The following is a 16,816-nucleotide window of genomic DNA, read 5'->3' on the forward strand; positions in this document are numbered from 1 at the left end:
TGAGCAATGCTAGTCCTGTTTCTGAGGCATACTTGAATGTTCACTTGGGGACCAAAAGGGAAGCACAAAACTACCTTGCAAGGAAGAGACAAATGCATGAATAGGCCACTGAGGAAAAAAAAAGTGATGATTGTAGAACTTGGCTTTGATGCCTGAGATGATGAAAGCTCTGGGGAATGCACGGGAAAGAAAAGGCCTTTGACATAACGCCCCCACAGTGGGAATAAAAGCAGCCGGGAAGGAGAGAGAACTCTTAGTTTTTCAGTCCTTTCAGAATTTAACAGAGCAGTTGTTCAAGAGGCTCCTTTCCTTGGCAAGATGTCCACTATCATCAGGCACTATACTAGCACTTCCTCATCCTCCATGAAGGGACCTGTAGGTTTTAGTGGGGAAAACTTGCTCCATTTTGGTAGAGGTTGCCATGCACCTAGCAGTCATGGTGGAGCTGGTGGTATTTCAGTCACTAATGCTCGCTTTGTCTCTGGGATTGGAAGCACCTTGGGTGGTACTTACGGGGGCAGCAGTTACTGCAGCACCTTCACTGGTGGCCATGGTGGGGGCCTTAGTGGAAGTCATGGAGGAGGATTAACTGGTGGTTTTGTGGGTGGAAGTGGAAGTGATATACTTCTGACTGGAAAAGAGAAGGAAACCATGCAGAACCTTAATGATCGCCTGGCTGCTTATCTGGAGAAAGTGCGGGCATTGGAGGAATCCAATGCCAGCCTGGAGGTCAGGATCAAGGAGTGGTACCACAAGCAGGCACCTGGTCCAGACCGTGACTACAGCTACTATTTCAGGATAATTGAGGACCTGAAGAGCAAGGTATGGCAAGAAAATTTCAGGGGGATCCATAAAGAAAAACATGCCAAGTAACAAATGCCCACAAGCACTTGTTAGCAACAGCATTGGGCAGAGTACTTTTTTTAAAAAAAAAAGATATTATAGCAGATGAAACGCAGTTAGCAAAAGTGACTCCTTTGATTGGTTTCTCTTTTTCAAGTTGGTTTTAAGGGACCAGAATTTAATTGCTACGTGAGTGGATGTTTTTCTTGTCAATCCCCATTTTTATTCCTTGTAATTTCAGGACAAAGCATTCCTTTACACTGTAAGATGATAAATAATTAGTCTTTTTAGTGTTTATGAACATCAAATTGGTGTTATGACTGAATCAATATTTTTGGACAAAGGTTGACTTTGTGTAGAAATGATATAGCCTGTTCATCCCACGGTTGTGTTATGGTCTCTATAAATCTGTGCAATATAAAACTGTCTTCACTTATTGTGCCATAATTATTGATTCAACATATTTCCAATCTACATTGAGATTATTTATTTGAAATATGAAAAATTATCTGTATACATGTTTGTGTTTATTTTTTTCTTTATAACATGCATAAGTTTCTAAGAAATTTTCTCCAATGTGATGCAATGTTGTTCACATCAATATTTTCTATAAACATTTTTGTGCCTGCTTTTTCCAGATATATAGCCACGTTTCTGAACACCTTTGGGATTTGCAGACTATCCTGTAAAGTCCAGAAGTGTGCATGTTTTTACAAATAACTACATTTTGGGTTACATGTATATTTGTTTTGTGCGTATATCATTGAAACATAAAAGTTTTCTACCTCATTCCTATTCAATATTCTAACAGTAATTTTTTAAATTACTTCAACATTTCAAAATTCATTTTGAAAAGCTTAGAAAAGCATAATAAATAAGCCTTGTTCATTATAGGGAAGATAAAAAAAATATTTCTATCTGAAGTCCAGCTAAATGTGGGACAGATGGATTGAAGACCAAAAAAGGAAGTAGACAAGGCAACAAGGGAGGGATAAATATGAGACCAAGCATATTTATAGGTAAATACAGAAGTGAACAAATCTTAGTTTGGGAGTATAGGTCTTGATTACCTACTGTAGATTGTAGAACAGACAATTAAATGAGAATTATTTATGTCTTGAAACAATCTGCTAATAGGGGAAGCTAACTTTGATAGCTTTGCACAATCCATTACATATTAATGAAATCTTTCAAGATGTTTTATTAGCTCAAAAAATCTATGTGAAGTGTTCACAGTGAACATAGTAACAATGCTGTAGGAACATTTATTTGAGATACCTTGGCAAAGTTTCAGTGGCCTCACAGAGGAAAATGCTGTTTTGGGGGGTGAATCAATTTGGTGCAGAAAAAAAGGGTGAGTGCTTCTTCTCTCCCTCCGTTATATGTCTTCTCTTGGATATTCAGCTTTATGCTACAGAAAAAGCTAAAAGCATCTTGCATTTGGATACGGCATGTTATTCATTTCCATAGATTAATCATATAGGGTTCTTTTTTAAAAAAAATCATATTGGACAAGTGGTAAAGATTTCTCTACATTCGGCTCTGTTAATTCAACTCCAAGGCATCAAAGTGTCTTGTCTACTAAAGGGAAGGTCAACTCTGAGCACTAGGGAGGTAGAATAAATGATGAGTTTTCACAAATGAGGTGGCATTAGTCTTGTAGCTCCAGGAGAAATGTTGTGCTTCCTCTGTGCTTTCTCTAAAGTAGATTTTGGAGCATTACAATCATGGTAAAAGCTCTACTCAACACTCTAAAGAGTTGAGGATTACAGTTGTTCTATGGTGAGAGACAAAGATAGTCTGCATGCACAGAAATTTCAAATGCGAAGGTATTCCTATAGAAACTCTTCACTGCTACCAGTCATTTCTATGCTGCTTTCAGATTCTTTCTGCCACAGTTGAGAATGCTGATGTCCTCTTACAGATTGATAATGCAAAACTGACTGCTGATGATTTCAAAAACAAGTAAGTTTTTGGAGGGTTTAACATCAAGGCCATCATCATCATGATGGGAACAAATATTGTCTCTTCTACATTTTTCATCATCACTCAGTCATCCCTTCTGATTTTAGGCTTGAGACAGAACAGGCATTGCACATGAGTGTTGAATCTGACATCAATGGCTTGCACAATGTTCTGGATGATCTAACCTCAACCAGGATTCACCTAGAAAAGAATCTTGAACTTCTCACTGAGGAGTTGCTTCACTTGAAGAAGAATCACGAAGAGGTAAGATAAACCGCTACCATCATCATATAGCATACACATTGTTAAAATGGGGACTGTGAACTTGCAATTAGTTTATACTTTATGGTAATCCATAAAATATTTGCATCCATAGCAAATGTTTCATGAAGAGAATATATAACAGATAGTGCCCATTGAAAAGTTTGTGTCACAGCTGTTGAACAATTGAGTGCAAACAGGTCTTTGGATTTGTGATTTTATGTGCAAAATAAGACCTAATTCACATATGAACATGCTGCATTTGATTTAACTGCTCTTGACTCTTCATTACTTGATTTGGCAACTCAGATGTGTATAGGTAGTCCTTGATTTACAACAGTTCATTCAGTGACCATTCAAAGTTAAAACGGCACTGAAAAAGTGACTTATGACCATTTTTCACACTTACAACAGTTGCAGCATCTCCATAGTTATGTGATCAAAATTTGACTGGTTCATATTTATGATTATTGCTGTGTCCCAAGGTCATGTGATCACCTTTTGCAACCTTTTGACAAGCAAAACCAATGGGGAAGCCAGATTCACATAACACCATTACTAACTTAACAACAGCAGTGATTCACGTAACAACTGTGGCAAGAAAGATTGTTTAATGGGGCAAAATTCACTTAACAAATGTCTTAACAACAGAAAATTTGGGCTCAATTGTGATCATAAGTCAAGGACTAGCAGTATTCTGATGCTTCGTGCTTTGTTCCATTTTATCTGTATCACCTTGTACATAAGCAAGTTATAAATATTGAATCTGCATGTGTAAATTGCATAGAGACGCTTAATTTAAATATGCAGCCCCAGTATGAGTTCAATGGGCATATAGTTTAACTGTATGCTATAGGAAGAAGTCTGTCTTGAATATCTTATCACACAGCTTCATAGGATAATCCCAGGTTCTATTTCTTTGAGAGGGAATATACATCTTCTTTGCAATTTTTCTAAATTGCAAACTAGAATAGAATAGAATAGAATAGAACAGAACCTTGGAGGTCTTCTAGACCAGCCCCCTACTCAAGCAGGAGAGCCTATACCATTTCAGACAAGTGACTATCTAATCTCTTCTTAAAAACCTGACTTGGTGACTTTTGGCCAATCATTCTCTTCTAGCCCACAACATCAGTTAAGTTTTATCAAGTTTTGTTTTGGAATATGCCCTTTTAGATTTTGTCTTCTTTTATTTCCTTCTATCATAAATACCTATGTAGTCCTGTGAATACCTACTGACATTCTGTTATTTGGGATTTTATCCATTCCGTTAATCATGACAGCTTGCATGGTGATAAGACCCAACTTTGCCTTTCGAATCCTGTACATGTTTGAATTTTATTCTCATTTTTTTCTCACTGCCTATACATCTACTGATTTTTCTTTGCAGATTTCAAATGTATGCCATCTGAAATAAAACATTATCTTGGATAATTGCTCTAGTGCTTATCTTGGGTAATATGTTAATTTTGGGAGTCATAATTCTTCCTAGTCAGGAGATTTTTTTTATTTTTTTCTACTTTTTAATATATTGTTTTTTAAATTTCTCTCTGTAACTTATTATAATTATTTTGAAATATATTATTATTGCAACTTGTCATACAATCCCAGATATCACACTTTTTGTTATCAGGCGTCTGGATTCTTTCTGTGCAGAATTTTAATTTTAAATTCAGAAAATTCACCAAAACTGTTAATTGTTCTCATGAGCTGTCACAATAACAATAACACTGGTATTGACAAAAATCACCATCTGTCAACTGCAAAAGGCAACTTTACTGGGAACACCTTCACCCTGCGATCATACCTTTAACATCAAGAAAGATCCACACCTGCCTATCCCAGGTTCTTGCGAAAGGACTTGATAGGTGGTTAAAAATGCCAAATTCAGTTTGAACATTTGGCTGACAAACCATAATCATTTATTAAATTTATATGCCACTTGATTCGCAGTAATTGTGGGCAGTTGAGTATTGTTAAAATCGCTTAAAAATCAAAGAACAATACAAAAGCACACACACAAAAACCACAGGACAAAACAGCCATTATGACAAAGAAAACCTATACAGAGGGGAGCAAGCAAAGGGAAGAAAGGAGTGCCAGCTGTCCTGGCCAAAGGCCTAGACAAAGAACCTATGAAAGCATTAAACACCTGCCAGCAAGATGGGAGATGTTTGATTCTTGTACGTTCCAGAGGGCGGGAAAGGCTACAGAGAAGGTGCACTTCCGGGATCCTGATAGATGGCATTGTTTAAAAAAACAGAGCCTTGGTGGAGCAGTGGGCTGATGCCTCCTTAAGTAACACCAGCTGCCTGCAATTAGTGCAGGTTCGCGTCCCACCAGGCTCAAGGTTGACTCAGCCTTCCATCCTTCCAAGGTAGGTAAAATGAGGACCCAGATTGTTGGGGGCAATTAAGCTGACTTTGTAATAATGCCGCTTGGGGTGTGTGTGTGAAAGCCCTAATAAGCAGGCATATACATAGAATGAAGGCTACTGCTAAGCTTGTAAGCCGCCCTGAGTCTTCAGAGAAGGGCGGGATATAAATGGAATTTTTTTTAAAAAATGAAGCCCAGAATGCGCCATGCTAGCCAAATCAAACTGGTGGGCAGATACTATGGAGACAAGAGGTCCCTCAAATAACCAGGCACTGTAATGATCAGGCAGCGAGCGACCAGCACCTTGCCAACTGACTACAGTATAGTGAACAAAACAGATCAATATATGTTTGCATGACAACTAATACTATATTATCTGCATAACATTTCATTTTGTATTCCTTTCCTTGAGCCTTGACATCTGTTAGTCTTTTTGAGTCTTGTCTTTTAATACTACTAAATCAATCACAAATAATAAAAGAAAGAGCGGAGGTCTCTTATAAGGATATCTTTGACTGGTATCTTGATTATGGGAAGGTTTGCAGAAGATGTTCCATTGGCTGTAATCTTTGATGCTTGCTGTTGGTAAACATTTTCTATTCAGCTTTGGAATTCTTCTCCAGGACTGATTTTATTTAATATTACTAATAAAAAAATGCCATTACAAGTTATCAAAAGCTTTCCTACATCTAAAAAGATTACTGATGCTTTATTTTTTCTTGGTATGAATACATTCCAAAGTATTTATCTGTTATTTTGGGAATATAACTTATTGATCTGTATGTATTACATGGGAACATACTTCCCTAGATGTTCAGCAAATATTAAGGAAAACATTTCTTTGTTTTCATCTTGGTTGCCATCTAAAGTTTCTTGGGTAGATGGGTGGTTAAGTAAACTGCAATAATCAATCAATTAAACAAAAATTAAATACCATGATGGAGTGAAATCTGGCACATGCTAAATAAAGTAAAGCAACATTACTTATTTTAGAAATACTGTAGATACTGATATTATCCAGGCTAACAGGAGGACTTTTTTTTGTTGTTTCTCAAACAGGAAATGAGACTTCTCCAAAGCCAAATGGGTGGAGAAATCACTGTGGAAATGGATGCTGCTCCTGGTGTGGATTTGACGAAGATCCTGGCAGATATGCGAGAACAGTATGAGAACTTGGCAGAAAAGAATCGCAGAGATGCTGAGCAATGTTTCTTCAGCAAGGTAGGGGACTTCTTTGAGATGAACATTGTTATGTACTGGACTTGTGGTAATACACCACGTGTGTTACTGGAGCGTCTAACGCAGGGGTCTTCAAACTTGGCCCTTTTATGACTTGTAGACTTCAACTCCCAGAATTCCTCAGCCAGCAAATCTGGCTGAGGAATTCTGGGAGTTGAAGTCCACAAGTCATAAAAGGGCCAAGTTTGAAGACCCCTGGTCTAACGGCTCTCCAGCATTCCAGACTTGCTGTCTCCTCTCCTGCAATTGGCTAGCCCCAGGTGGCTTGAGTGGGTTCAAACCTACTGGCTGCTGCCTAGGGGCTAGACTATATATTGTGGCTGGTTGCAGCTAAGTTCCAGTACAGTTCCAGTAAGAATAAAAGTATGAGTTATCCTGTACTCAGCCTTGTGTCATCATTCCTGCTCCCAAGAGCCCATGACTTAACAAACATACTCTCTTGAAAGCAAGTTGACTATTTTGATATGTACACTGTGACATTTCAGTGGTCCTTTTTTAACAGACTGAAGAGCTGAATCGAGAAGTTGCCATCAATACGGAACAACTGCAGAGTGGTCAATCAGAAGCCATAGAACTGCGACGCATTCTTCAAGGCCTAGAGCTAGACTTGCAGGCCCAGCTTAGCACGGTACAGGAACCCAAACTGCTTTTGTTTTGCCCTCCCTATATTCTAAATAAGAAAACTGCAGTATTGTGCACAATATGTTTCTGTTTCATTGAGAGAACAGAACTGCCCTCATTTCTTCCCTGAGTTGCTCTGTATTCCTGTGTTGAAAGATGCCTTTCCCTTGTGAATGAAACTGCTTTTTTTCCTACTGCACTCTCAGACTGTTGAGCATTCAGCTGATTTTACTGTTGAAGATGATACGGAGTGGTCCACTTATGTTGCTGCTCTCTTTAATATATCCTTCTATTATACTCAAGACTTTTTGACTTCCTAATCTAAACAAGCACCAGGGGAGAAAACCCTTTATGACATCCTCACTAAGAATGTAGTCCTAGTGTGGAAATCCAGGAAAGCTGCTGTCAGCCCTGTAAACTAGATTGATCCAAGAAAACTTTGCCAGGTAGATCAGAATTACTTTTATTGTAATAGTTATGGAAACTGAGTCTTGAAAGTCTGAATTTGTTTCCCCCTCCCTTACCCTATCTTCATGTGAAGTAGAGAGGGGCCTGTTTGTTTAAACATATTACTTTCTTGAAATGGGCTCAATCCACGCTGATTTGACTATTGCCTGGATAGTGTTTTTTCTTTCTGTCCTCCAAGGCTATTTCCCATGCTCCCTATAGCTCAAGACTTCTGGAAAGTTAACTGGGATATAAAAGCTGGGACATTCCTAATGCTCTTTGGCCACTTCATAGTTAAATAACTACCAACAATGTCAAACTCCTCTCTAGAGAACTTTACCCACATTCTCTGTTCTTTCAAATAAAACTTCAAAAGCCAATTCTTTCTTTATCAAACAGAATGAAAGCAGGTGGCAAAAAACGAGGCAGTTTTTCTTGCCAAACACTTATTTGTAGTTACTATACATATAAGAATGATACATTTTTGACAACAGCATCAACCTACAGGCAAGAACCTCTCAGTTTTCTATAGGTAAATTGTTTTCAAAGAGTGTCCTGAGGCCCCCTGTGAGAAAGCTTATCAAGGCAGGCAGATTTCTTGAGTGAGTGAGGAGATACATTTCCTCCCATGATTCAAGTTCTCTTAAGCAATGCACCAGGAAAACTTGGGAGAATCTTATGCTGAATTGACATATTGTGCTAAATTAGAGATGGGCAATTGTGTTAGGCTGAGGATGTATTTGACTTTTGAATGATATTCTGGAAATAAAGCTACCAAAGGAGATAAAGCTATGGCAAAGAAGGGGATGAGGGTAGGGCAGAAATAAATGTCTAAAAAATTACATTAAAACATCAAATAAACACTGTACAAATAATGTGAAGAATGTTCTTATTCTCTTACAATATGGAGGAAAACTTAGTGGCTCTGGCAGCTATATCGAATAGTTTTGGGGTGGGGGGGCTGCATGACTTTGGGATTCTGTTACACCACTATTATGTTAATCTATTATGAGGTTGATTTGCTATTGGTTTCCAATAATATGTGTACCCAAGCATTTGGCTCAGTAAATCACAGTTTGTAACCTAGTATTTTGTTTTGCCCAGGCTGCAAGGGCTTGTTTATCAAAATATTTATTTTTATTTTTTTATTTTAATTCCATTTATATCCCGCCCTTCTCCGAAGACTCAGGGCGGCTTACAAGCTTAGTGTTGTGACTCAGGGCCAGCCTGTGGGTCCGACAGCCGGCTCCGACGTATCGGAGGACTCAGATGAGGGGGAGGAGGGAGACGAACCGGCTGATGATGGTTTGGAGGCTTTGCAGAGTCCTCAGCCGGGGACCTCTTCTCAGCTGCGTGAGCCCGAGAGTGCGGAGGATGATGACCCACAGCTGGCCCTGTTCAAGGACGCCCGACGCAGGAGGCAGTCGAGCAGGAACAAACAAAGAAAGGCTATGGGACTCCTCGGGAGGAGGCACAGGGAGACCACGCCCTGAGCTCTCTATAAAAGGAGTGTTTGGGGAGGGGCTGGTTGCTGAAAGCAACTTTTCCGCTTGAGAAGACAAGCTCTAGTGTTTTTGTTAACTGCGTAATTAAATCTTGGCAGAAGCCTTTTAGCCTTGGACGCTCTCCAGTCTCTTCTTTCTGATAAGGGGTTTGTTAGAAGAGGGCTGGTTCAGAACACTTAGCAGCAATTTATATTTCTTTTTATCGCTGACTTTGATTCTTCCCTCTTCCCAGAAAGCAGCACTGGAAGTGACTTTGGCTGACATAGAATCTCGCTACAGTGTTCAGCTTGCGCAGATCCAGGGTCTGATTATCAATGGGGAAGAAGAGCTGGCTACCTTGAGATGTGATATGGAGCGCCAGAACCATGAATATAAGATTCTCCTTGATGTCAAGACACGCCTGGAACAGGAGATTGCCACCTATCGTCATCTGCTGGAGGGAGAGGAAGCTTAGTATGTCAAAAGGGTCCCATCATTTTTACTCAAAATGGCTAATAGGGAAAATAGTGAAGGTTAGAGGACTACCACAGTAAGGTTCAATGAAGGGTTCAGCAAATGTAGGGTTTCTGAAATATATTCTGATGCCTAAGTAGGACTAACTGTAATTATTTAAGATGATTTTTTGTAGCTCTTCCACTATTTCCACTACAACTTTTGTTAGTGCATATTATTGATACACTAAATTGGGCAATTGTGGTTGCAGTGATTGTAAATCAAATAGAATTAATGACAAAGGTGGTGCTCCAACAAGAGCTTATTCTTTATCCTTTGCCTTTACTAGTGTACCAATAGAGTACTGGGGCACAAATGAAAATGTAATGATTATGACGAAAGTGTCCAGCACTCTAAAATACCTCTTGCAATTTTATTATCAAGAAATTATCATGAATTAAATCAGACTTAGATCAAGTGTCATTTTTCCTTCTTATTAAAGACTAGCAACTTTGACAATCACTTCTGCATTTGTTTTTTTCCCCATTGCTTTTTATGTTTCTCTAATTGGTCTTTTTTTGTTTTTCTTCTTTTCATGTAGTATTTCTCCCCAGTACTCATCAGCCATAGAGGGTAAGAATCTACTGGAGTTTTTATGTTTAATTAGTCTGTTGCCTGAATCTATTCTAGTTTTAAAAGCTTCCTTCTTGGAGAATCTAGATCTGCAGAATAAATAGACAAGGTGATGATTCAGTTGTTGCGACCGAAGCAATGGCCCGCCCATATCTTCTCCCTCACACCTCCCTGCTCCAGCTCCAGATTGAGTTCCTTGCCATTGGTGAAGGATGTGTCCTCACAACATTGTCTATACAGTATCTCAGGGCCAGTCTACCATTATGTCAGCTGAGTCTGGAAAAAGGCAATCTATTAGGAAACTAGCATTTCCTAATTATTAGGCAAATATTCTATATTGCATGGAAAGCACCTAAGGAAGGCAAAACTGCTTACTTCCATCAGCCATGGGGCTATGTTCAACTACTGACCATTTCTGTCCCGGTTGTCAAACTTGCCACATCACTTGATGTGTCGTGAGGTATCGTGACTTTTTTTGCATTGCCAGAGCTGGGGTGGGCGCGGCCTCTGCATGATTGCAACCGGGCCCATGGGCTAGCAGTTTGATACCCCTGATCTAAGTGAACACATCACCCCACTTGGCAGCCAGTGGTTTTTGTTTTTTGCTGTAGGAGAAATTCCTATTGACATCTTCTGAAGTTTCACAGCATGGGGATCCTGGGCTCTGTGATCTGCACCAGTAAGCTGCAACAGAAGGCCTGCCTGTCAGGCTGCAGCTACAACTGCACTGCTATTATGGCTTCATGCTTCATACTTTCTATCTAACATAGGCAGCCATAGAGGTTTTTAGTGCAGGATTCATGCTTGTAGGCAACAAAATTCTCTTCCCTGCTCCTCATTCTACAAACAGATACTGTCACGGAAGCATGGCAATTTTGCTGACTTTATTTCCAAGGCACAGCACATCATGTTTTCTCAAGTGGCAAATTAGTCACCTAATTTGGGGATAGAAGGAAAGGATATTGGGGGAATGGGAAGATCCCTAGGTTGATTAAAACATTGGCTTTCAAATGGCTTTAAATTTTATGTGTTTGAAAAGAGATTGTAACATACATTGGGTCACAACTTTGCCAATTACTATTGTTTACTCTTTTAGTTATGATTGTAACTATGATTGTAACAATTTTTTGGCCTCTAAAAGCATGCACCAAAGGGTCATCTGTCCTTTGAGCAGATCTGTCTTTGAATCCCCTCTTTCAGACTAGATTTATCTCACCTCTCCCATATCAGAGCTTTGACTCTGGTAGAAGAAAAAGAAGGGGCTCAGACTGGATGCATCATGTTAATGGCTGATCAACAGGATCACATCCTTCCTGATCCTCCTAAGACAAAGAACACTTGAGCTGATGCCAGGAATGTTTTGAGAAACTAAGAAGACCCACTGTTGGAGTACTCTTCAAAAGTGACACAGTTACTTTACCTAAGAAAAATAGAGAGGGTTGAGTGAAAAATAAGAGAGAGGGGGAAAAGACGTATTAAGGAAAAGCTGAATAAGATGAATCCCTGTTGCATTTATAAACATGCATTGCTGGGAATATATATAGGTGTTTTGTTCTCACTGGGTCCAGCAGGCTACCTCTAGCCAGCCTAAGCTCCTTTGCCTCTAGCCTGATTTTTTTTATTAAATGTTTAATTAAACAGCCTGGTATCAATACTGCTAGACTAGAAGCCTGATGCTTAAAGCAAATAGGTAGATGAAGCCTCTCTTCTGCCCCCTGGAAGCAAATAGATTATGCTAAACTACTCAACCTCAGTTCTAACATGAAAAAGTATCCAAAAGTTATTTAATTATCAAACAACAGTATAAAAGCCTTAGAAACCAGCTCCATTCTCTGGAAACAATGCACTATTCTTGAAATCAACATCCAAAGAACTTTCAATCAATGCAGAGCATTGTCTTTTCTTTCCAAATGGTAAAACATTCAATATATTTGCTCTGAAAAAGAAATCCCTTGGGTGAAACATTAGCCTTGCTACTCCCCCATCCCCCAAAATAATAATAATAATAATAATAATAATAATAATAATAATAATAATAATAATAATAATAATAATAATCCTGTTTAGCTGAGTGCTGGAGAAGAGAATGGTGGATGGTGGAATTCTTTGTCACTTTATTTTCTTTTTTGCAATTAAGTTTTGATTCCTCCTCTGTCTCCTTGCAGGATCCAAAACCACCCGTCAGATTCGCACAATTATTGAGGAGATAAAAGATGGAAAAGTGATCTCGTCCCGTGAACAAGTTCATGTCTCTGGGAATTAAACCCACAAAGTGAACTTATCAGCTTTTCCTTCTTTGTGAAGCTCCTCTTACTGCTAGATGCTTGCTCAATTCTTTTTCATTTACAGTTTGAACTTCCCTTGGTTTAATGCACAAGCTCTAATAAAGCTTTGTTTTCCTCCATTTCATTTAAAGAAAATGACTTATTTAACAAATTCCTTAAGTTTTTAAAGATCACTGTCCTTTTAAGGTAATTGACAGAATAAAGTACTAAAACAGAATCTCTGAAATGGATTTTACAATGGAGAAAAGTTAATAGGGCATTGTTGCCTATTTCATATCACCTTCATTCTTTTGAAACCAAGAGGCACAAACTTTCATATATATTTACAGAATCTATAGCTGCTTTTACCTGCTCCCTCTCATTAATTAAGTTTGGTTCCATATCATGACACTGACATAAAGTTCTTGATGACTATGGAAGATAATCAGCCAGGAAATATTTATGAATGGAGACAATGAAACAGACAGCTATATGTTCTTAACTACAACACATATAATCATAATATTAATCAGGGTAATATTTTTTCTAAAATGTCCCAGTTAAAACCACTGTCTTGCAATTAATTAATGGCTTGGCTCCGGGATATTTGAGGGAACACCTGCTGCCAGCATCAAGTTCCCTTTGTCCAGTGCGCTCACACAGGGAGGGTCTTCTCAGGGTGCCGCCGGTAAAAGATTGCTGGCGGATAACACCCAGTCTTCTCTGTGGGTGCGCCTGCCCTCTGGAACCAGCTGCCCGTGGAGCTCAGGACTGCCCCCGACCTTCGTTCATTTCGCCGGGAACTGAAGAGCTGGCTCTTTGAGCTCTCCGGCCCAGGCTGAGAATTTTTAACTGGGGTTTTTATTTTTAGGGATGATTTAATCTTTTTTAATTGTTTTTAACTTTTGTATTGGTTTGGTTTTAAATACCCTGTAAACCGCCCTGAGTCCTTCGGGAAAGGGCGGTATATAAATCTAATAAAATAAATAAAATAAATAAATAATCAGTTTAAAGTTTTAGTTCAACCTCACCCAACCTACTGCTCTCTAGATTTTCTGGAATACTGTATCTATCCCATAAGTGCTGGGAATTGTGAGAGCTGCAGTCATACACGTATGGAAGGATACCAGCTTAGGAAAGACTGCTTTAGCTAGTGTAATCTTCAAATTAACACACTGCTTGAAAGCTGAACAGTTATGGGTATCACTCTTGAATAAGTCCTTCTGCAATGGCAAAACTTGTTTAGTTTATTATAGATTTAGACCAGAGCAACATAAAAATAGTACAAACATAATAAAATGATACTTTCACACTGAAACATAATATCGCTAAAATAATATACCAAACTTACCTAGCTTGAAGCCATGGTACATACCCCATAGTTTTACACATTCCTGTTACCCTGTCTAAGTTGGCTTAATATTGAACCAGCTCTATCTTGATAGTAGCTGAATTCCTGGAGAGACACCATTCATCATAATGGACATTTCTGGTCTCAATATCCCTTAATTCAAGTAATGGTCATAACAACATTTGCTTTTGAAAGACACCAGCTCTTAAGTTAGGAATGATAAAACTTGCTCCCCAAAATGAAATGGATATCAAGAGACCACAGAGTTAGATGTTTAATGCACTAATAGCAATATACATTATCAAATAATGACAAATGAATGCATGCAAGCAGTGGCAAGGCTAATATTTTCTGAAATATAATGTGTAGATTGAAGAGATCTTATGTTGGATTTTTTTTGAAATAGACTTAGCTTGTCAACATGTCAATGCAGGTTTTTTTTTAAAAAAAATGTGCTTTGGGAGAAAACAGAAAGAATGATTCATTCCTATGGTCCAAAATAATTTGCACTTTGCAGACTGGTTGAAATGTACACCATACAATATTCATTGGCTAGGATTCAAGATAAATAGAGACGAGTTCCAATGGCCTTTGAAAAGCAATTTTGTGGGTGGAGATCTTGGCTAAGACCATTTGTGGCAAATATTTCTCCAGGAGAAAGACTCCAGCAGTTTCTCCACCTTGACTGGTGGAATTGGTACAGTGACAGTAATATTGCTACTGAAAAAGCACAATGAGAGTCATTTTTTCAAAATATTTTTGCTTGGGATCTAAATGAAATGACTAGACTGCAGACTGCTGAAGAGATGAGGATAACCACCTGGTCGCTAAAGAAGGGCAAAACTACTAAATCCTGTTGCATTAAATTTTTCTTTCTCTTAAAAAAATACTACAAAATACTACAATTCAAGTAGTAACCTGTCTGGAAAATTCTGGGAGTTGAAGTCCATACAACTTAAATTTGCCAAGTTTGAAAAATACTGTTCTAAAACATCATTCCTCAGGCTGATATCCTCCAACCAACCAGAGACTATCCTCTAGGTCAATGGAGGGAAGGGCCAAAAATGCCCTCTTTGTAAAATGCAAAGAGAAATGTATATGAAGAAAGTTCCCATTGTTGCTGTCATAGACCTGTGTTGCTTTGTTAATGTTTTTTTCCTGTCCATGCTTATTTACAAAATTTATTTGCTTTATAAATTTATTTTATAAATTTATTTTTCTTCCCATTGATTCCACAAAGTCTTTGTTAGATAGCTACAGAAGGACTATTTGTTATCAAATGTTATCACGGGATAACATTTGTATCACTCTAGAAAAACTACCCTGTGATGCTTTTATCAGAAAGTTAGCACCTGGAGCCTTTTTTTTAAAAAAAAGTATGGCTTCTGCAAACTACTATTTCATAGCAATGAAGCCTTTCTTTTAGATAGGATTGTTAATACAAATACAGTGATTTTTACTATCAGCCCTTCAAAAAAGGCAAGGTCAAGAAATAGGGTCGTTAAGAGTCTTAAACAGTGCTTTTTTTGTAAAAAAAAAAAAGGTGCCGGAACTCACACATCATACAGCATCGCCTTGCCTACCCTACAAGGTTCCATCGAAAAAAGGTGCCGGAACTCCGTTCTGAGCATTCTATGAGAAAAAAAGCCCTGGTCTTAAATGTACATTAATGCTGTCAAAAGCTGACAAAACTCCTCTCTACTTTGATACATACTTAACACAATCAAGGTGGATATTTGAGTTTTCTTTTAATGTTTTCTACTTTCTCGGAACTCAAATATCTTTTCTGTTACAGCTTAGCATTCTCCACATTCTTCAAACCTAAGGAAATTGTAAGGCTGCAGAATTATAGACACTTGTTAGTAAGCTAACCGAACATAATGAGATTTAATTCTGTTAATGGCTGAAATTCCAGTGTAAATAAGCAAGTATAGAGTAAGAATAGCTTGCAGATAATTTCAGATTGTCTCTCATCCAAACCACTTTCATAACCAAGCTCTTAAGATTCATTTGTAGAATTGCATAACTTCATTGTATTATTCTAATTGCTTTATAGGAGTGGCAAGAAATTTTTCATGGTCAGGGGCTATACTTTCAAAGTATTACCTCTTTCTTTTCTTTTTTTTTAAGCCCTCTGGAGCAGTTTCATCTTAGGCAGGGTTATAAGACTATACAATCCAAGTGGCTGGAGCCATAATTTTCTATTTTTATTCTGGTTTTTTTTGTGGGACCTAAAGTTTTCTTCAAAAAAACCAACACATTTAAAACTTTTTGTAAGGTGCAAAATGTTAAAATAATAGAATCATGAGAAATCATACCTCCAATTGTCAATGATTTGCCAGATTTCACTGGTGCTGATCTGAAGCAGTTCAAAATATAACAAAAGCGGGCAGAGGACCCCATGCTGCCAATTCTTGTCTTACAATGATAGCTCTTAAGTTGATGTTTGGCAAACATGTAAATAAATCAATGTAAAAGCTTTATAACACAGATAAAAACAGCCATTCAAAGGAACACAGACTATAGATAACAGATAAAGCAAATGAACTGGAATAATTCCAAATTAGGGTCTCTTTCATTTTTTATTTGAAGTTCCCAAAGATTCTGCATAGCATCCCCCCTCTACTTTCTTCCAAAGTGATGATAGATTTGTAAGTATTTGTAAGCATTAGGAGATTTGAGACTTTCAAGCTGAAGTACAGATACAGTGAAGAGAATTGCTGGATATGAATGTGATTTATAGTCAGAACATGTCTCAACTATTCTCAAAAGCACAGCAATTAATAATTCAAAAGTGAGCTGTTAACTTTAATAGAAAAAAATCTGTTTAGCTTAATTATAATTCAGTACATGCTGTTGGTACAATTATTGGCTAAAAA

The 16,816-nt window shown here is 38.0% G+C and overlaps 1 protein-coding gene across 1 annotated transcript; it reads left to right on the top strand.

Moving 5' to 3' along the window:
• Nucleotides 1–318: 318 nt before the first annotated feature.
• Nucleotides 319–12,585, top strand: LOC310648452 (keratin, type I cytoskeletal 14-like; the record flags this gene model as incomplete). The annotated part of the gene is made up of 8 exons (XM_083376289.1): nucleotides 319–822; nucleotides 2,726–2,808; nucleotides 2,916–3,072; nucleotides 6,505–6,666; nucleotides 7,187–7,312; nucleotides 9,490–9,710; nucleotides 10,291–10,322; nucleotides 12,488–12,585. 8 exons carry the CDS (start codon nucleotides 319–321, stop codon nucleotides 12,583–12,585), a joined length of 1,383 nt encoding a protein of 460 aa, XP_083232415.1.
• Nucleotides 12,586–16,816: the final 4,231 nt, after the last annotated feature.

The sequence above is a fragment of the Vipera ursinii genome (assembly GCF_947247035.1).
Source record: "Vipera ursinii genome assembly, chromosome: Z".
Classification (NCBI taxonomy): domain Eukaryota; kingdom Metazoa; phylum Chordata; class Lepidosauria; order Squamata; family Viperidae; genus Vipera; species Vipera ursinii.